The following is a 22605-nucleotide window of genomic DNA, read 5'->3' on the forward strand; positions in this document are numbered from 1 at the left end:
GATCAGCAAAAAAAACAAATAAAAAGAAGTTGTCTTTTTGTTTATTAACAATATAAAATCAACTTAAAGTGCACAATTAATATCTTCTTTTCAACATTATTAATGAAAAACAACTTAAAGTGCAACATAAAAAGGCACATCTCCTTTCTTTAAACATGGACCAATGACCATTAATAAAAAAAACAACTTAAAGTGCAACATAAAAAGGCACATCTCCTTCCTTTAAACATGGACCAATGACCATTAATAAAAAACAACTTAAAGTGCAACATAAGAATGCACATCATCTTCCTTGAAACAATAGCTTTATGAGAGTGACATAAAGCCTACGTCCACATCATCAAAGAAGAATTAAAGAAAGAAAACAAAGCATACATGAGCTTATAATTTAAAATTCTTTTTCAAAAAAACAAGGGTGTCTACATTGTCTGGGGAGAGTGTGGACCTCTTTGCAGTCAAGAGCTATGTTTGCTATGTCCCCTGCTGTTGAGAACACTCTCTCGGAAGGAACTGAAGAGCCTGGCACAGCGAGATAGCATCTTGCCATCTTAGCAATATGAGGGTATTTACACTCATTACTTTTCCACTGCAATGCAGCTTCCTGCCAGGTAGAATGCCACCTCCTCTTTGATGATGTCAGCAGGAGTCTTGCTTTCCATGTCTTTGCTGGCAAAGGTCTCTCCAAAAAGCTCTGCCATCGCCGACTTCTTTTGTGGTGGAGATGTGTCCAAGTTTGCTCCTGTTGGCTCTGCAGCTTGACTCTGCAGAAAAGAATAGATAATTAATTAAACCTATTATTTATTTTCATGTTTCATAGACATGAAAAATGAAAAACATTTAATGAATGCCATTATTACTGAAAATAAAAAATGTATGTAGATTTAAATTGATCATTTTTAAATAACATTTTTTTTCTTTACCTCATCACAGTCTTCAGTGGCCAGACTGCTCACAATCTAAGTGGTGAAGTCACTGTATGTCCTCTGGCGTAGGTCAGGGTCTATGTGAGACAGGGACTTGAACCTCGGATCCAGGGCAGTAGATCTGTGAAGGTAGTCCTGTAGAGTAGGGGGTGAAGTGTATCTAGGCTTCAGGTCCTCTCTAATGGCAGTTTTGACATCTTGAGTGATGACATCTTGACTGCTTGTGTCAGTACCTGCGCAAGATGACTACCTGTGTGACTTTCGTAGAGGGGGCGTGTCTGCAGCACCGGACTTCTCATCTCCCAGTCTGCTGTGATGAAGTGAGCTGTTATTGTCACATAGCTCACCATTCCCCTCGACGTCCACCCGTCTGTTGTGAGTGCAACAGAGGGTGCTACAGATAGTTCATCCACAACTTTTTTCTTCTCCTGCTTATAAAGATTTGGCACAATCTTTTCGCTGAAGTGGGTTCGTGACGCGATGTTGTAACGTGGCTCGAGCACGTTCACCATGTATTTAAAAACCCTTGTTTTGCACAACTGAATATGGCATCATGTCTGCAGCTATAAACACACCGATAGCGTTTGTGATAGCTTTAGCCCGGTCGGATTGTGCAGGAAGGGGCTGTTTAAATGCCGTGGTGATAAGCGGTTGTTGAGCCGCTTTCGGTTTCACTCCTGTCAGTGAAACACCGGGGTGATGTCGCTGCAAATGCGTGGCTATGGCAGATGTGTTTTCACTGTTGTATGGCTTTCTAGTGCCACAGTGCCTACACACCGTCACGGTTTTATCCACTAACCTCTTTCCTTCATCATTAAAGAGAAACCAAAATGCTCCCAAACAGGGGATTTAAATGACGCGGGGCGTTCAAGCTCCTCCGTTCCTCCGCTCGCCATGACCACGCTGTGTGTGGACTGAACATGCGCACAATTGTTTTTTCATAAATCAATCCGCGGATCGTGTGTGCCGAACCGAAATAATTGATCCTAACGGATCACGGATCAATGATGATCCGTTGCACCACTAATTGTATGTGTTCAGCTATAACTATAACTATAAGAATATGCTGTGGCTGTACAAAAATCATCAACAATGGTCTAGATTGCTGGCACTCTAGGACAAAGCTTCCGAAAACAGCTTGGCATTCAATGAGTTAAGATTATCGCCAAGAAACGGTGGTGTTTACATAGTTTTACATACGGTATGGTAAGTTTTGCACAGCTTTTGCAAAGTGGTTGGCTAGCCAAGAATTAATTAATGGCTCCAGTGTTTCCCATACATTGACTAATCTGTGGCAGGGCGCCACGAAATAAAAATCAGCTGCCACAGATGAATATTCTATGTTAAATTTAATTTAATTTAAATTAAATAAAAGGTTTAATCCTTGCATTGCCATTGAGCTGCGCTTTTTACGCACGCAGCCTTTCCTTGCCCCGCCCGCTCTCTCTCTCGTAGCCCGCTGCCACTCCTCTGCATGTGCATTTAACAAAACATTCACGATTGTTGAAGGATTGTTGTTGCCACATGGAAGCATTGCATAGAAGACGTCTGGCTAAATTGCTATTAAATCCACTTAGCATCGTGACCATGCTGCGCGAATTTGTTCAAAACTGCTGCATTGAAGTGAACTCTGCTAAGGTCTTATCACAACATAGTAGGCTACATTGAAGAGACTAAACTAAATGAAGTTATGCAATCATACAGTATCTCAAAGCTAACGTTAGATTTGGATGTCGAATTTAGCATGCTTAGTCTACTTACAGCTGCTTGTCAATTTCGTTGAAGGGCTCATTTTATTGACTCTGACACTGAATGTTTGCAAAATCCCGATGTAAATGGAAAAGTGTTTTCCAAAATTCAAAAGTGCTTGTCCCAAGGAAAGTACAAACCTTTATTTTAACCACAAATTTAATCCAATTCTGTGGGAAACACTGGGCTCATTTGATTCAAAACATTGGTACTACTTGTTGTACCTTAATATTTATCCTCCTCGACACTGACACTCAGGTTTTCCTTTCAGAGTCTCTATCTCAGTCTGCCTGTATCATCACAGGAGAGTGCACTGAAACACAGAATCTGTCCACCTGGATGAAGAACGGTCTCATGGCAGAAGGCATGGTAAATATAGTGTATTTAATGCAAGTCATTTCAAATATTAATTGGGGATTATATCTCTTTAAGGCAGGGATCACACTGGCCAGTGGCAAGTGTCAGATTTCCTATTGTTCTCTATGGTTCGTCAGCGGAAGAGTTGCAGTGCTAGCATAACTCTAGCACTGAACAAGCTGAGCGTTGAACAAGCTGAGCGCTGAACTTCAACTTTCAAAGCGCAACGCGAGGCTCATCAATGTCAGTTTAAAGCAACACCAAAGAGTTTTTGTACCTTAAAATAATGTTTCCAAAATCGTTTCAGTGGTTCATCAACTCGTAACAGGGTGAACGGCACTTTCTGCATTCGCTTCGCGGCCCTCTATCGGCTATAACCGCACTATGTAAGTTTGCCGGATCGGGTAGCGGGTCTGTAGTTCGATGGAATGAGACATGAGAAACTACAAATTTGACTTGCATCTGATGTCGCAATACATCGTACTTTCGTAAAATCATGCAACATATTCTACCTTGTCTGTGGACATTGTTATTTGCAAAGCTGGTGCTGGATAAACAAATAGTGTGTGCGACAGAGGAACAGTTCTTTGGTGTTGCTTTAAGAATGTTTAGGTAAATTGACCAATCACATTCGTCTAGGGGTGGGACATTTGAAACATTTGAGACTGTTCATTCACAACTATGGACACTGAAAAACTGATTGTCGCCATCTCAAACCACCCGGAATTGTTTGACATGTCCTCTAAGGACTATCACAACATCCTGAAAAAAGGCTGTGCATGGGAGTTTGTGAGCCATGTTGTGGGAATTCCTGGTAAGTGACTTTTTGTTCATTCTGTTGGTATAACCAATGTGTATACCTTGCTAAGCTGGCACAGTTAGCCTAGCTAACTAACAAACTTGTGTAATGAAAGTTAGCTGATGTTGTAAGCCTAGCAACTGTTATATATCTACTGTTTGGTAAGGTGTTATTCTGATGTATGTATGTTCATGATAGAAAAGGAGTGTACGACAAAATGGAAATCTCTCAGGGATCGCTATAAGAAAGGAAAAGTGTGGAGAAGGACTAAAAAAGAGTGGGTCAGGTGCCTGTTACAAGTGGCAGTTTATGAGTATCCTGTCATTTCTGGAACCTTATCTGCAGGCCAGGCAGACCACCTCTAATATGTTGGAGATCCAACCAAATAAAGTAGAAAGCCTTCTACTTCCCATCATCACACAAGAAAGAGAGGTTGATTTCTTTTGTTGTTACATTAATTACTTAACCTGTCCTTGTGTGGATGTTGTGCTATATATTACATTATTAATAACCACCCAATGCCATTTTTCCCCCCAACTTGACACAGAGTTGTGAAATGTTCAAGTGTACGTTAAAAAACCTACAGTCATAGGATGGCCCATTGGAGTCTTCAAGGGTAGGTCACACATCCAGTGAGACCCAGGACAGCAGCTGCTCCAGTCCTACCATGGTGGCTGAGCATCAGCATGGAAACATCGACAAAGCAAGCGCAAGAAACTACAGACGAGTCAAGACAATACTCCCTACCAGCAGGGCATCCTACTGTAACTGCACTTAAACCAAAAGATGATGATGAATTGTTTTTGTTGAGCTTGCTGCCCACATTTAAGAGGTTAACTCATCAGAAAAACGTGAAAGCACGCATCCAGTTTAAAAAAAAAAAATGTTTGAGCTTGAGTTTGACTCTTAAAGGAATGTTCCGTAGCAAAAACAACCTAGGGTCTATTTTCAGAAGCTAACAGGTTCAAAATGTTGTTTGAAAGCATAACAAGTGCTTAACAAGTCGATTAACAAATGCAGCGCAAAAACCACAGTTGATGACCGTGGTATGAGAGTAGCCGACTCTCCTCTAACAAGTCGATTTACAACAATAAAGTGTTTATTTTCAGATCATCTTGTTTTTCTCTGTTTGTTGTTGATAGTACAGACACATGCACACATATCATAGTTCTTAGATGTATATTTTATCGAGAGGTTTTAATTGTAATCTTGGCATTGTTGCTACCGACCCTTGAAATAGCCATGACAGCTGGTGGTAGCTCTGCAGAGACTGCCCTGGAAGTATCTGCAGATCCTGTCCATCTGAGTGCCATCAAAGGAAGTTGTGAAGCAGGCATGTTGCTTTCACTACTGCTTCAGCAACCTCTGGTGACACCCCTAGCATTCTTTTGTACACCCGCCACTGGTTTGCAAAAATACCAAATTCAACCATTCTCCTGGCCTTAGAGAGATGATAGTTGTATGCAGCTTTCTCTTGTAAGCTGTTTTGCAGGGAATGGTCTCATCAGATGTCGCTGAAGAGGGAAGGCTTTATCCCTATGAAGACAAATCGCATTGGTCCAAGTTTCTCAGAAGACTGCAGTGGACAGTTGGGGATGTATATCTTGATCATTGAATTAAGTTAGCAGGGAGCAAAAAAAAAAGAAGGCAAAACTGAATATCCTCCTGCACATCCTGCGTGCTTTTGCGGGTGGGAGTGAGACCTAATGTCACAGATGCGGGCGGGAGCAGGACAAAAAATTACAAGGGAGCGGGTGGGGGCGCGGGACTTTAAGCATTTAACAAATCTGGTTTGACAGAGGTAGTAATCCAACAAAATTCTGGATTTTCCTTATGTTTCTTCATCTACACTCCCTCGACAGATTATGCCGGATTCTAAGGGTGGATTGCACCAACAAGGATTAAATTAATCTCAGTTTAGGACTAATCAAGGATTTGTAGATCTAGGATTAAATTTTATTCGAGCTATGTTGCACCAATTAACTTTAAGCATGGTTTAACAAATCCACCTAAAACCTTAACTTGTGATTAAAAGCCTTAACCGGTTGGTTTCACCAACAAGTGTTAATATGCACCTAACTTTAAACCTAGTCTAAAGATCAGGTCACTGCCATGTTTAATTGCGTACATAATTGTTTGATTTAATCTTATTACAGATTCCTTGTTTAATCAGTACCTCCTTGAAAATTCCTCATCATCATGAAACTCCAAAAGATTGAGATGGTCTCTTATTTTCCTTTGTGGGACTTGATTTTCTTCAATCTATCTAATATATGCAGCTTTTTTCAGAAATTTAAACCACCTACAGTAATTAATCCAGGTTTATGTGAACATTTAAACCAATATTAAAAGGATGGTATAAATGTAAACCTGATTATCTTTTAACTAGGTTTAAAGTTTGGTGCAACTGGATTAATGGATAAACCTTGATTTAATCCAGGTTAAAAAGTAATCCTGGTTGGTGCAACCCACCTCAGATGTTAAATGACTAAATGTGATTTCTAATGCTTTTAAAAATCATGTTTTCAAATGTTGTACTCTGTTTGGTCAATGTGACCCTTGAGACTCAAGACCATGGTTCTAAGGAAAAGGATTTTAATGTCAATTAATTCAGACCAATAAACCAATCTGATAATATAGCTGCAAGCAGCAATGCGGGGGCCAAGCAGTGCGCTATAGCAGGAATGGCATTACCATGCCATGAGCAAGCACTCACAGCAAGTTTGATTGCCATTGGATAAAGAATGGCTGAGAAATAAGCTCATTTACTTTGTTACAGCGCCCCTAGAGGCCAAATTACACCAATGTCCTTGTGCGCTCTCACAATCAGCTACCATGTCCCTCTACCAAGTTTGGACTTCATAAACCAAAGTGTTGCTGAGATGTGAGCTCACTTTCTTTATTACAGCACCCTTAGAGGTCAAATGAGACCACTTTCCTTGCATGTCCTCACAATCAGCTAATATGTCCATGTATCAAGTTTGGACTTCATACAAACGGCGTTGCTGAGATATGAGCCCACTTCTTGTATTACAGCCCCTATAGAGGCCAAATGATGCCAATTTCCTACTGTGTCCTCACAATGAGGTACCAAGTCCCTGTACCAAGGTTGGACTTCATACATCAAAGCGTTGCTAAGATAGGAGCTCACTTCCAGTATTGCAGCGCCCCCTATAGAGGCCAAATGATTCCAATTTCCTAGTCGTCATCATAATCAGGTAACAGGTCCTTATACCAAGTTTGGACTTTTTACTCGAGCGTTGCTGAGATACAAGCTCACTTCCTGTATTACAGCCCCCTATAGAGGCCACATGATGCCAATTTAAGTAGTGCGTCCTCACAATCAGATACCAAGTCCCTGTACCAAGTTTGGACTTCATACATTAAAGCATGGCCGAGATGTTAGCCCACTTCCTGTAAGGCGGCATTGTCGCCATGTGTGATTGGCTGTCACGGGCAAATAAACTTGAAATTAAAAAATCTGACAAGTATCGTTTGTGCGGCTCGGTCTGAAGATCATCTCCGCCAAGTTTTGTGAAAATCGGATGAAATTTGTAACCGCTGAAACTTTTCGTAGTGTTTGGACCAAATCCAATATGGCGGAGGTCCAATATGGCGGAAAGTGATGGGATAGGGGTCGATGAACTCAGGATGTTCCAAGGATTAAGACGCTACCTCAATTGTGAAAATCAGACAAAAGAGTCAAGGATCACGTGCATGAACGCATGTCCAGCATTGAACTGGTGGTGGCGCTAGAGTGTTCAATGTATATGCATAAAAATTGCTGTGAGTGATTGGGACAGTGTCCTGACTAATGGTATCGAGTTTTGTTATGTTAAACTCAAAGCGTCACGGAGATGTTAGTCCACTTCCTGTTTGGCGGCTTCATCACCATATTTGATTGGCTGTCACGGGCAAACAAAAATCTAATTGAAAAATCTGACAAGTATCGTTTATTGCGGCTCGGGCAGAAGATCATCTCCGCCAAGTTCTGTGAAAATCGGATGAAATTTGTAACCTCTGAAACTTTTCGTAGAGTTTGGACTAAATCCAATATGGCGGAGGTCCAATATGGCGGAAAGTGACGTAATAGGAGTCATTGAACTTAGGTCAGTCCAGGGATTCCAACAGTGCCTGATTTGTGAAAATCGGATGCACCGTTCAATGGTCACATGCGTTAATGCAATCCAGTTTTGACCCATTGGTGGCGCTAGAGCGTTGGGCATAGAGTTCTGTAAATTGGTGAGAGTGATCATGGGACAGTGCTGAATCAGTGTACCAAATTTCATAACTTTAGACCCAGCGATTCAATTTTCGGCCAGATTTTGACCTGTTGGTGGCGCTAGATGGCTGGGTTTAGAGGTCTGTAAATAAGTGTGAGTGGTCAGTGGAGTGTCCCGAAACTTTCTGCCAAAAAATCTGAACTTTTTAGCCAGGCATTCTATGGGCTGCCATAGACTCCAATGGCAGACTAATAATAATAGGAAAAGCTAGTAACTCAATGGGTGCCTTCGCAGCTTCGCTGCTTGGCCCCCTAATAATATATATGCACTGTGCAATTCCATGTGTATGATAAGTCCACTGGTTGCAGATCAGTTAGACCCTCAACTCTTAAAGATTACAGCCCCTGTCATGGCTGAACCTTTGATTGCATTTTTAACACACACTCTTCTTTCATTATATTTATATTAATATAACGTTTGGTGTTGGATCCTGAAGTTTTTCTTGATTTTTTTCATCTGGAGTAAAGGAATAGTTAAAAAGATCTGAGGTATACTAAAATTCCCTGCATTTTCAGAGTCAATAATATGCAATATGATGTTAACTGTAAATTATATTTTACATGCAATATAATGTTATCTGTAAATTAACAACATCATATTTATGTGTTTAAAGTGGGTGGATGCAATACCAAACATAGAACAAGGCATGACTCTCTCAACCAACAGGAATTTGATCAAACTTTCTGTGAGTATTTCTATATTTTTTGTGTAACATTTTCTTAATTATTTTTTTGGTAAGTATTTGTTAAATTGTTTTAATTTTGATGTCTGTGTGTGGAGCGCTTTGGATTGCACTTTGTGCATCAAACAAGTGCTACAGTGGGCATTACTTAAAATTGGCCAGCTTCCCTCAAGGTCCGCCCGTGACATCACATGGGATCACGCGACTTTAATTTGTATTTCTCCAGTGACGCTGCAACAACCCAAACAACCGGCAGATGGCTCTTGTGAGCAGGTTGTCTCGTAAAAAGAAATGGAGCCTGGAAAACCCTACACAGACTTCACTACAGACTTTAGCAGACTGGTTTAGAAATAATTTAATAGCCAGAAATATGCCTGCCCTGCCCTAGTAAAGAAATATTTGGTGAATCCCGTTTGCAGCCGTAGAAGAAATGCAGGACGAATGAAACATTCCGGTTTTCTCCGAGTGCAATGACACTATTATCACACTACAGGTGAATGGGACTTTTTTTCCCTTTATAGATATCCCCATATATTTCTACCAGATTAATCTTCATATTAAGAGAAATATTTTTTGTATTACACTTTGCCTAAAAAATAAAATAAAATATGCAAATGAGGCAATATCTCATTAAATATGCGTGACATGCACTCAGGACCTTAAGATGCTTCTACTACTTGATTGGAGTCCACCTGTGCCTAATTAACTGGACATTATTAGAAAAGGCACACATCTCTTTATATAAGGTCTCACAGTTGATGGTGTATGTCAGAGTGAAAACCAAGCTCTGAGGTTGAAGAATTGTCCCTAGACCTGTGAGACAGGGTTGTGTGAAGACACAGATCTGGGGAAGGATACAATAACATTTCTGCAGCATTGGAAGTGCCCAAGAGCACAGTAGCCTCCATCATTCTCAAATGGAAAAGTTTGGAACAACCAACAGTCTTCCTAAATCTGGCCGCTCAGCCAAACTGAGTAATCCAGACAAGTAACCAAGGACATGGTCACTATGAATGAGATCCAGAGTTCCTTAGAGAAGATGAGAGAAGTGTAAAGAAGGACAAACATCATTTTTAATTTGTGATTTATTCAAAACCACCACGCAATATTTAAATAAATCAAGTACATTGTACCTGTAAGAAGGAAACAGAAGGAACTATACAGTTAAGAACAAAAGTATTCGGTAACACTTTATAATAACAACACACAATTCATAATTTGGTATTTGCTACTTAATAGTTTATGGTTTGTTCATCATTTGTAATTTATTGTTCATACATAATTTATCAGTAAAGCATTTGTTAACACAGTTATAAATGGTTTCTTCATAGTTAATAAGCCTATATCTAAAATATTGTTAATACTTAATAAATGATGCAATAATATGTTTTTGATTAAGTAATATTTCCATTATTAACAGTTATTACATACACATGCACTAATGATTAGTTAGGGTGAGGATACATATTTTATAAACCACTTCCTAATACTATAATTCATGATTAACTCAGGAGTTACAAGTGGTTAGTTAATGATATTTTGTGAGCTCATCTAAAGTGAGGATGTTTTATGCCTTTCTGTGAGTTTGTTCATTCACTCATTTATTCATTAATGCACTGCGTTAAACCACTGGTTTAATTGTACTTGTTACGGGCACAGATATTCCTCTATATCTACCCATCTTTGCAGTATGTTTCACTTAGTATTCATTACTAATCTAGGTGCAGAGGCCTGAATAATATATAATTAATATAAATGAGTAATATACGTATTGAAACAAGTATAGCTTAAGTTTTTTCACTGTATGGCATTTGGGTTGAGGCCCAAATCAATTATTTCAATGTGATTTTCTGTATGCCAATGTGTGACTGCAAATCCACTTTGCAGATGTAGTTCTCTTTTGCTATCAACAGGTGAACAGCCCTAAATCTGTAGAGATTGAGGAATTTATGAAAATGTGTGAAGAAACCAAGGATGTTCTGTATCCATTTGTCATTCTTTGGGTAGGTACATAAGCAATTGAAGCAAAACCATACTCAACCATGACCAATCTCATAAAGGTGTAGTCCAGTACACTTTTTGTTAAACTATTTAATCCAGAAATGGGTGGAGGAGAAGGGTGTTTTATATTATATTTATTTATAAGAAAAATCACCTCAAAGACCCAGTCCACAGTTTGTAGGTCTTTGAGGTGATTTTTCTAAAAGATGTAATGATATTGTATTGGCCAAAACATAAGATTTTTTCTCGAAAATAAAGACATTTCTAAATGACCCCTTTGAACTTTTAAACAGTGGTACGCATTTCATAATTTCCTAATTTTTGAGATACACTACCGTTCAAAAGTTGTAGAAAGAAATGGCTGATCTTTAATGCAATATCTACATTGCCCAGTATCAGCAACCATTAATCCAATGTTCCAAAGGCACATTCTGTTGACTTTTCTGATATAATTTTAAAAGGTTAACTGTGAAACCATTGGAGAACCCTTTTGCAATTATGTAAGCACATAATGTAATCTGAAAACTGCTGCCCTAATTAAAATAAACAATGCAACTGATCTCAGCTGGTATTCTGTCTATCATGGAGTGGAATGGACATTTCTAAGTGACCCCAAACTGAATGGTAGCGTATGTCTGTAAAGATGTCTGAATAATTTCTGTATCATCCTCAAATTACGTTTCTTTGTATATGGTCAGTTGAAGTGTGATGGCACCAAATAACTGACAATATTTCAGGTAGCAAGTTGCCTTGATTTTAATATTGTCTGTTCTGTTATTGACATTGACCTGACTAGTTTTAGAGGAACCTTACTTAATGCAATTTTTATTCTCCCCTGTGTAAGAATGTCTCCCATCTAGTGGTTAGATGTCCCAAGGTCTCAAGTCCTGCTTTGTTTATTGTATGTATTAGGGCTACGGTCATCATCGCACATCAAAAATTGGCACTAGTTCCAAACTCCTAAATAGGCATGTCAAAACATAAACTTTTCTCTGAATAAGCAATAACAAAATATTAATAAAACTTTCTGTACTACAGACATCCCAACCTGCAAAAAGTCTTTAGCCTACTTAAGATTAATATATAATGTCTAGTCAGTAGCCTACACCAAATAAGGAAGGCCTATAGATAGAAATTGTGAAAATATGTAGATTTTGGTAGTTTGGTCTTTTCATGTAGCCTTGGCAACTAGCCATCTAGTAGGCTATAGGCCTGAATAATATGCACATGAATTGACACTTGTAAACTCACCTCAACATGTCTTTTGCAATCATTTAACCCGCCATGGGCAAAGCTAAAGTCACTGTTACAAACAGTGCAGCGTGCAAGAGTAGGCCTATCATTATTTTTTACTCGAATGATAGAAGGGTAGCCTTGGGTCTTACATTTTCCTTTTTTTGAGGCACTGCCTCTGTTATGACGCTCCTGTTCCTATACACTTAACTGATTAATTAAATTCGGGAGAAAAGAGATAAAAGCCCGCCTACACTGAAAAACTGATTGGTTGATTTAGCGAAACAGTCCAATGAGGATGCTCTCTGTCTTGGATGTGCTCAGGCACACACGCACCACCAGCTCTCTCTCTCTCCTGTCGTGTGCGCGCTACACTCAGATGCACACGCGGTCTCGCATGCGCGCTCTTGATTGCTCACTCTAGATTCTGGGAGATTTTATCTAGTTTGCAGGCGTCAGGGAGCCGCTATCAATATGCGGGAGACTCCCGGAACTTCCCGGAGACTTGGGATGTGTGTGTACTATTTCATTGCTTGTGTCTGATGCATCATTCCAATGAAACACTCTTTTAGACAAGGAATTAATCATTTAATTTTGCCTGTTAACCGAGCTAGCTAGCTAACTAACGTTAGCACAGTAAATGGAAAGTGAATGGGAATGGCTAGTGATGTTCGCTAGCTAGGTAGCAGCTAAGGACTTTGGTTAAACTTGTATATTGTTGCAAACTAACCTGAAATAATACACGTTCAGCAACTTTGTTGTAGTCTACTAGTTCTAGCAAAACTATGTTAGTTAGTTGGCCAAAACTAAATTCAGATTCATAGCCTACATCCTGATTTGTTGATATTGAGGAAATGATTCCATGCAATGGCTTGGGCTTCAGGGCCCCTGGGCCTGGGCCCGGTAGGCCCATGCAGTAATCCATCCCTGTGTACATGGAGAGTTGACCTCAGCTATGTATATGTAAATGAGGATTTCTAAGCCAATAGGTTTGCTTCGAAGTGGTAGTGGTGGTGGTGGTAATTAACTCATTGAAAGCCAAGCTGTTTTCGGGAGCTTTGTCCTAGAGTGCCAGCAATCTAGACCATTGTTGATGATTTTTGTACAGCCACAGCATATTCTGTGTCATAGCTATGAACACATACAATGGCTCGTTTAAAAGGTGAGACTTTAAGCTCTCGGTGGGTGCAAACCGTGCACACCTCGGTTCCTGAGAAATTGCAAGCTAAACAGTGGCTAGTTTTCATCAAAATCGCTGTTTTTTTCTAGAAATGGATATATAACGTCTTTCATGAAATATGAAGTGTTGCCTGTTACTTACTTGTGTAAATTTTCCGGGAAGTGATCAGCTAGACCTGGCGAGACTGCCACCTAGTGATAGACCCACGAACATGGCCTGGTTTTGACCTGACGTGCATGCGTCACTGATTCGACCCAAAGCGGCAACCGAATTATGATAAAATGTCCAGATAAAATGTCCAGATTGAGTTTTTGATCGTCATATATTTCGTTTCCATTAATCACAGAGTTCCCAAAATCACATAAAAGGTGTGTTAGAGTGTCTAGTTTCGTAATTTAAAAAAAAAGCTAAAAACGTAATATTAAGTTTTTGGCACTCAATGAGTTAAACATTAATGGGGCCGCATTTATGAATGGGAAATGTTGATTTTGTTAACAAACAACTGAAAATCGTACACAGTGGATCTTTAAACCCAGAAAGACGGTGCAAACATTCTGACAACACATACAAATGGAATTCTTTGGGGTTGTATAGGGTATTGTTATGCCTGGATGTTAAAATGCCTATGGGGCATATAGCTGCGTAACTAGTTAACTTAAAGTAAAAGAGAAAAGTCAACACAAACAAGGAAGTAAACTAGGAATTACCAGTGCATGAAAATGCAAAACATATATTAACATAAAATTAGAGCTTGATCATCTGGAGACTTCGCTCACTGTCATGCACAACTGACAGACGGAGGAAGTCATTTGTCCCCAGGGCCACTGTTCAATGCTTCACTTTAGGGTAGAGGAGAGATAGACTTCTCTGCATAGTCTGTCTGCCTCTCCACCTTCTCCATGTTTGTGTACGTACTGTCCACTAGCATACTGTTTTACATGCTATATTAGCACATACTGTATGCATATCCCCTCCCTCCCACAGCCTGGATTGTGGCCATACTTAATACTTTTTTTTATTCAATACTTGACCAATGGCTGCAACCCTATTACTTCAACCTATTCTTGCACTGATATCGTTTTTATATTACTTGTCTACATTATTCTCTTATATGTATTTTATGCTGGTCTCTAGACTTTATTCTTGCACTGTTGCACTGTTGGACTTACTTATTTGCACCATCACCATGACCTTACCATGCATATGGAACTACGGGCTCAGTCCCTGCCCTATTTGATACCAGCAACATGTTTCAAAAAAAGTTGGGACAGGGGTAACAAAATTCTGGAAAGGTTGTGTAAACCTGTGTGCACAAATGATGCAACAATGTCATTTTAATGCTTCTTCACATAAAATTGTGACATATTTAGGGAGTTAATTATCTACAGGACATAACATTATTAAAACATTCAGAGAATCCAGAGAAATATTTGCAAACAAGGGAAATAGCTGAAAAACAAATTGGATGGCCGTGGTCTTTTGGACCTCAGATAGCACTGCATCAACACCAGACCTGTTTCCAGACCTGTCATTGTGTGGGCTCAGGAAAACCTCTGATAACCACTGTCTATGTGCCCAATTTGATACTCAATTCAAACACTGCAGTCAAAATTGTAACAGCAAAAATTGTATTGAGAAATGAGACAGAAAATACCACCCTCTTATCTGGGCCTGAGCTTGTTTAAAATGGACTGAGGTAACGTGGAAAAAAGGTCCTGTGGTTAGACCAATCAAAGTTTGCCATTCTTTTTTGAAATCATGGACTCATTTGGGCTTAAGAGGAGAGGGCCTATCCAAGTATTTAACCTATCCAACTTGTTATAGCGCTCAGTTCCAAACCCAACATCTATGACGGTGTGGAGGAGCATTAGTGCCTACAGCATGGGCATCTTGCACATTTGGCAAAGCATAATCAATTCTCAATAATGTATACAGGTTCTGAGCAACATATATTGCCATCCAGGTAATGTCTTTTCCAGGGACGACTTTGAATATTTCAGGAAAACAATGGCAAAATGAATTCTGCACATATTTAAATAGTATTTCTCCATAGAGGAAGAGTCCAGGTGCTAAGATGACCTGTCCGCAGTCCAGATTTGTCAAATTAGGTGCATAATGGAATGAAAAACATGACTAAGAATACCCCATACCAGAGGTGGGAGTAAGTCACACATGTGCAAGTCACAAGCAAGTCTCTAGTCTTAACCTACAAGTCTCAAGCAAGTCCAAGTCATTTTTTGTGACAGTCAAGCAAGTCAAGTCAAGTCATAGCTTGGGTCAAGCAAGTCAAGTCAAGTCATAGCCAAATAATTGAAATTCATGATGATTTACCCATGTTTTCATTCTAAAATAAGCTACAATAGGCTAGTTATGAACTGCTGGAGTTTTATTTGTAACAAACAAATAGACATTCATTCAAGCCACATAGCCTACATCTGAACGGTTTGATGAAATGTATATGAATAAAAATAAATGTATTTCAAGTAGACCTATTATAAAATAGCCTATTATTGTTTCAATATGCCTCAAATATTAGGTAGCCTAGCTACATCAAATCATGAAAATATATTCAAACAGTTCAAGTTACACCTGTCCTGACCTGTCACATCTCCAGGGAACCAATAATGTTGAAAAAGTGGACTAATCAATCAATCAAACGCTGCCACCGACGTCACTGCCAAACTTTGACAAGCGCGACAGCGCAATGGGTTTTAGGAGGGTTTAGGACCGCCAATGCTATATCATATTATACATACCGTAAAACTTCAAATAATAGCCGAGTCCCAAACTGACGTCTGTTTTTTTTTAAAAGCCTGGCGTGGCTACAGGTTTGGGTTAAAGGCCGGGCTCCAATAGAGGCCTGGTCTGTTTTTTAGCTTCGGGTTGTATTTAATCGTCTAAAAAAAAAAAAGCCCAATTCACACCAAAGATTTGCAATGACACGAAACCGTTGCAGAAAGGAGTTGCAGCAGTGTGAATTAGATGTTGCACGTTGTCGCAAGCCATAGCAAAGCATTCACCATGTCTGGTCACAGTTGCAAGGTTTTAGAATGCAGCATCAAGTTGCTGGTTAATAGTGTAGCGCACTAATAATGTTGCAGCTCATCTCGTCGCGAATCTTTGGTGTGATTTGGGCTTAAGCATGGTGCAGTCTGTGCACGTTATGAGATGGCATTAAAAGACTGCGTTGGGGAAAAGCTAGAGTTCCAAATTGTATAACTTTTTTCAATATGAACTATGCCCATACAGTATGTCCGACTTCGTCATCGTTCAATTCATCCCTTGTGTTTAAAATTTGCGGATAGGCCGATGGTAGTCTAAGCTTGTTTTTATGCTGGCAACAAAACAAAAGGGTTTGCAAACATTATTCTTTATTCTAAATGCGTACTGCCATGGCAATAACGAGAAAGAAATCAGAAAAGGAATTTACCTTAGTTAAATGATGTAAAGTCAAGTGCGCTTCTGTGGGTCTGGTGTGTGTGAGGGCAGTTTTGTCTGGTCACAGTTGCATGGTTTTAGAATGTTGCATCAAGTTGCTGGTTTAGAATGTTGTTTTTTATGTAAAAGTCAAGTCTTCTATGGGTCTGTATTGCAAAGCGCAGTTTTTATTGATAGTCAAATTGGCAAGTGCTGCGTAGTTGCAGTGGAATGTAAAACTTCTCACTCTTAGGCCTACTCATTTGCAGTGGAATGTAGAATTTTCCTGTCTATACTCTTAGGCCTACTCGCACGGCTGAAGTGCGTATTTGGCTGTCTACTGGTTTAGAATGTTGCAGCTCATCTCGTCGCAAATCTTTGGTGTGATTTCGGCTTAAGCATGGTGCAGTCTGTGCACGTTATGATTAGATGACATTAGGCTACTGCGTTGGGGAAAAGCTAGAGTTCCAAATTGTATGACTTTTTTCAATATGAATGATGCCCTTATGTCCGACTTCGTCATCGTTCAATTCACCCCTTGTGTTTAAAATTTGCGGATAGGCCGATGGTAGCCTATGCTTGTTTTTATGTAAAGTCAAGTGCGCTTCTATGGGTCTGGTGTGTGCAAGCGCAGTTTTTATTGATGAGTCGGAGTGGCAAGTGCTGCGTAGTTGCAGTGGAATGTAGAAACTTCTCACTCTTAGGCCTACTCATACACGGCGCTGAAATTGCGTATTTAGCTGTCTATATTCTAATCAGATGCTGGGGGAAAAATCGTTGGACATCATGCTCTCATGCTGTTTCATTCATGCCGAAAGAAAGGGAGAATGAAACATTATGCACGTTCCACTTTTGCATAAATAATTCCTTAATGGTTTTGGTCAGGGCTGAAAATGCAACTGTATTTGACCGATATAGGACCGATATAGACTATTTGCTAGTGACAAAATATGAGCTTTCAGTGTGATACGATCTCTTTATAAATTAATGATTAAAACGTGTTTCATCTGTTCTGGCTGTCCCCGCTATTTGGATCTTAGGCTACTATATCTCACTTAATGAACAACATCTCAACACTAAATGAATGATGATCCGTAATTGTCATCAGATAGCCTAGTCATATAGGTAGACATGCAGTGTGTTTGAAATAATTAATTTGAAAATATTTTCCATCTTTGCAGAGGAAGTTTTGTGTAAAGGGAATTAAAGGCCTGTCTCATATAGACGCCTGTCTCTAATACTAGCCGGTGCAGTTTGGTGATTTGGGAAAATAAAAGCCTGGGTTATTATTTGGAGTTTTACGGTAAGCCTAACATGTGAAATAAGCTACTTTTCTATGCTGATTGCTGGCAGTTAGCTAGGCCTACTTACTGTTGTTAGCCTACTACTAGGCTGTAACGTATGGAACAGGGACGTGTTTAAGAGGGAGGGAGAAAGAAAGGTGCTTACTTTAGTTTTTACAACATTTTCGCTATATATCAAGATTAAACTTAGACAAGAAAATGTTTCACTTTGCCATTTCACACATTTTAACCTAATATGGCGTTAACTAAAAAGCATAATAGATTCAAAGCCAACTCTTAACATGCCTCAAATTTGACGTTCTAACACGACTAACTTCGGATGAAAATCAACGTGGTGGTGGTTATGTCGCTATTTTGCACACTTGCAGACTGCTGTTTATTTTTTCTTTTGACTTGTCAGATACATGACTGTGAAGCTAAACATTATTATGTTTTGGTATAAACGTAGAGCCTTCCATATTTGCAAGTTAGCCTACCTCAGTCTGTCTCATTTGATCTGGCACTTGCTGTTGGTCTGTCGCGTCGCGTCACTTGGTACAATGACAGGTTCCCTCGAGTGACGAGTGACGCATGCAACAGCACCTAAGCAGATTTTCTAAAATCGTAAAGTTAACTCCTTAATATTTATAAAAAAAATAAAAAGTCAAGTCATTTCAAGTCATTTGTCTCAAGTCTAAGTCAAGTTTCAAGTCATGAATAGCAAGTCAAAGTCAAGTCGAGTCTTTTATACATGTTGATCAAGCAAGTCTCAAGTCTTAAAAAATGTGAATCGAGTCTGACTCGAGTCAAGTCATGTGACTCGAGTCCCCCATGTCTGCCCCATACTGTTGAGCCAAAATCCTATATCGGGGTGTAATGGGACAACATTTCATACTCAAAACTGTAGCAAATAGTCACCTCAGTTCCTAAACATTTACAGAATTGTGTTAAATGAAGAGGTGAAGCAGTACAGAGGTAAACATGCTCCCGTCCAAACTTTTTTTGAAACATGTTGCTGGCATCAAATTCAAAATGAACATATATTTTCCATGAAATAGTCCAAAGTTTCATTTTCAACATTTGATATGTTGTCTATGAGCTTTTTGCTGCTAAATATGGGTTTACGAGACTTGTATATTGTGACATTCTGTTTTTATTTGCATTTTACACAATGTCCCAACTTTTTTTCTGTTTTGAGGTTGTAGTTGAGGGAAGAGGAAACAGTTCACAGGAGTCATAGGTGATGACAACTGACAGTTGGAATGGCTGAACAGTTGAAAAAAAGTTGGATAATTTAGTTACATTATTTAATAGTGAGTTATTGTAGTGAGGACTTTTATTTTGAAACAGTTGTGGGCAGAGTAAACAGTTGAACAGGATCTGTAGTCTTAAGAGATTGTATGCTTAAAGCCCGAGACAGATTAGATAGTTTACAAGTTGAATGTAGCAGGCTTGTGCACAATTCAGAATTGAATTGAGAATGACTCTTAAATTCAAATTCAATTCTTGAATTTGAATTGAATTTGAATTAAGGTCAAAAACAGGATGTAGAATTACAATTTGAATTTGAATTAAAGGAAGTAGAATTGAAATTCAATGAAATTCGAAGAAATTGATATACATAATTTAAGGGTAGTGTTTAATCAATGAAGCTTCACAGTATATGTCTGATATGATTGTATTAAACACACAATTTGTAACTTAAGTAGAATTCAGGTTTTGTCTTTTGTTGAGATTACTTGCGTAAAATGAGTGTTACTTCATTTTGAGATAGAAAAGTAAACAATCAAGTAAACTATACTTGAATTGCTGAAGTTTGTGCTACACTGTAAAATTAGTTTATAACCTTACTTAAACCTGTTAGTTTTGAAAAGCATGCAAACTCATTGTCCTTGCAATTCCCATTCCAGATTTGTCTGTAATGTCAAGTTGTGCAAACAAACGCTCACTTAGTGTAGTGAACTTACAGTACACAGAATTGCTATTTCAACTAACTTGGTCGTTACAATTACAAGTTAAGTATACTGTATGTTTATTAAACACAACAGGTGTATTGAAGTTGTGCTAACTAATGTCACATTCAGCTAACTGATATGACAAAAATACATTTCCAGAATGCCACAGGCCCGACCTACATATTGTTAAAGGGATCAAATATTAATCTTTACTGAAATTCAATCTTAAGTTACAATAACACAGTGACACTAAAGGCTATATACTGTTTTTATTGATACACCACCCCATCAATGACTATCCAAAACAGACTGATCTCCTTGCAAACTTATGTTGCTTCTAGAAATGGTGGTGTTGGCTGTCTATTAAATGGCACTCTCCTTTCTGGTCAGGATATTAATATCAACCCCAATGCCTTCACAACATCATGGATACACTTAACTGCTTAGTTTTTTAAAACTAAGGTTAACTAACAGGTTAAGTACAGTTAACTGACTAACTAACTTCACAGTGTAGCAAAACGTAAGCATAGTTTCCTTGATTTAAATGATCATGTTCACTTTTCTACCTCAACATTATATTACTCCTTTTAGCCAAGTAATCTCAAAAAGCAAAATCATCATAATCAATAAAAGACAAAAACTGAGTTATACTAACTAAACATTTTAAGTAAGAATAGCTATTCAATTTTACAGTGCAAAATAACTTTCCCAAAACTGAATGCATGTGAGATTCAACACATTCTTCCTGTTGTGTGACTGTGGAATTGCTTTGAATTGCCATGAATTTAATTCCACTTCCTGCCATTCCAATTTCAATTCAAATTCAACTTCCTGTGGGGCAGAGCCAATTCAATTCAAATTCTAATTTGTGAATTGAATGGAGATCCATTCTAAAATTCGGAATTTTGCACAAGCCTGGAATGTAGATAGTGTAATGGATGTTGACAGACAGAAAGTTTAATGGATGTTGATAGGCAGATTGTTTAATGGATGTTGATAGATAGTTTAAAGGGTGGATGAGTGAATGATTTAAAAAAGATGGATGGATAGACAGTTGGATGGAATATGCCTTATATCCTTGTACAATGGAGAGACACAGAGAGAGTTGGCCTAGTTGAGCAGAAAGCAGTTGATACAGGTGCAATCAGTTTAATTGGCTCTTTAAAGGAGAATTCCGGTGTGATATTGACCTAAAGTGTGTTGAAACATGATACCGAGTGTGAACGTATGTCTCATAGCCCATCTCGGCTTGTCCCCTGCACTCCAAATCAGTTTCCAAAAATAATTCAGTGGAAATGCATGGATTCCAGTTTCTTCCAGTAGCAGCAACTGGAATCCAGGCATTTCCACGGAATTATTTTTGGAATCTGATCCCTTATCATACCTGTTCATTCTTACTCATCGCTCGACTTATCGTGACTTAATTCAAGATGGCTGCAAACGCTAAACTTTGTGAAGATACTGTCTGTATAAATCATCTTGTAAGTCAAAGTTCTCAATGTCTCGTTTTACATGTCAGGGCCCTCGGAAGTCTACCAATGAAGTGTGGAGATACATTGAGCCTCGTAAATGGTGTAAAACAGTGATTTATTTGCATGGTTAGCCCGATGCCGAAGCACCACCATTGAAAAAGCTGTTGGTAGCATCTGCTAACTAGCGCCAGATTTTGGAGTGCAGGGGACAAGCCGAGATGGGCTATGAGACATACGTTCACACTCGGTATCATGTTTCAACACACTTTAGGTCAATATCACACCGGAATTCTCCTTTAATGGGGGCCTAGTTGAGCAGCTGGCAGTTGATACAGGTGTAAATCACTTAAATTACCCCATTGTGATGTCATAGTGCCAATGCAAAGTCTATGGGGAAAATAACTTTGATTGTTAATATCTCAAAAAGTATAAAGTTTACAAAAACATTCCTCAAGTGTCCTTTTCAAGACATACGTTACAAAGTCTGAACGAAGTTTCTATGTTAAACGGTTGAAACTGAATTAATTGGTGGGGAAATTGGTGGGAAAAATAATAAGAACAAGTAAACTTCGGATAACAGAACAGTGCATTTTCATTACATTACATTACATTTGGCTGACACATAACCAAAGCGACTAACAACATGTTAACAGTTTAAGCTTTTTAAAGCAATTTTCTCAACAATTCTAGGACAATTAAAAAACTGCAATGACTATTCCCTGTACCAGGAGTTGGGTAGCATCTTGAGTCAAGTAAGTCCGGATTTTCCATATGTTGTAAAGTGCGAAACGGCACGACCAAGGCAACATGATCGGAGAAGGTTAGTTGGTTGTCTAGAACGACTCCTACATTTCTTGCAGTCCTGGTAGGTGCAACAGACAGGGAGTCAATTTTGATGCTGATGTCATGATTTATAGTAGGTTTAGCTGGGAGGACCAGCAGTTCAGTTTTTGAGAGGTTTAGCTGGAGAGGATGTGCCTTCATCCATGTAGATATGTGAGAGGCAATCCGAGATCCGTACCATGACCAGTGGGTCATCAGGTGGAACGGACAGATAGAGCTGTGTGTCGTCTGCATAGCAGTGGTGTGAGAAGCCATGCGAACGGATAATCTGTCCCAAAGAGGTGGGTAGATGGCAAAGAGAAGGGGGCCAGCACTGAGCCCTGGACCCCTGTGGTGAGATAGTGAGGTGCGGACAGCTGTCCAAGCCATGATAAGTTAAACGAGCGTCCTATGAGGTAGGATTCAAACCGGGAGAGAGCAGAGCCGGA

The 22605-nt window shown here is 39.1% G+C and overlaps 1 protein-coding gene across 1 annotated transcript in view; it reads left to right on the top strand.

Annotated features, from left to right (window-relative positions):
* crppa (CDP-L-ribitol pyrophosphorylase A) overlaps window positions 1–22605 on the top strand; it is a 96403-nt gene that overhangs the window by 63918 nt on the left and 9880 nt on the right. Inside the window, exons 6-8 of the mRNA XM_048261434.1 lie at window positions 2944–3041; window positions 8725–8796; window positions 10707–10796. Coding sequence (XP_048117391.1) covers window positions 2944–3041; window positions 8725–8796; window positions 10707–10796 — 260 coding nt within the window. The remainder of the gene's footprint in view (window positions 1–2943; window positions 3042–8724; window positions 8797–10706; window positions 10797–22605) is intronic.

This window comes from Alosa alosa, chromosome 13 (assembly GCF_017589495.1).
Source record: "Alosa alosa isolate M-15738 ecotype Scorff River chromosome 13, AALO_Geno_1.1, whole genome shotgun sequence".
NCBI classification, from domain to species: Eukaryota; Metazoa; Chordata; class Actinopteri; order Clupeiformes; family Clupeidae; genus Alosa; species Alosa alosa.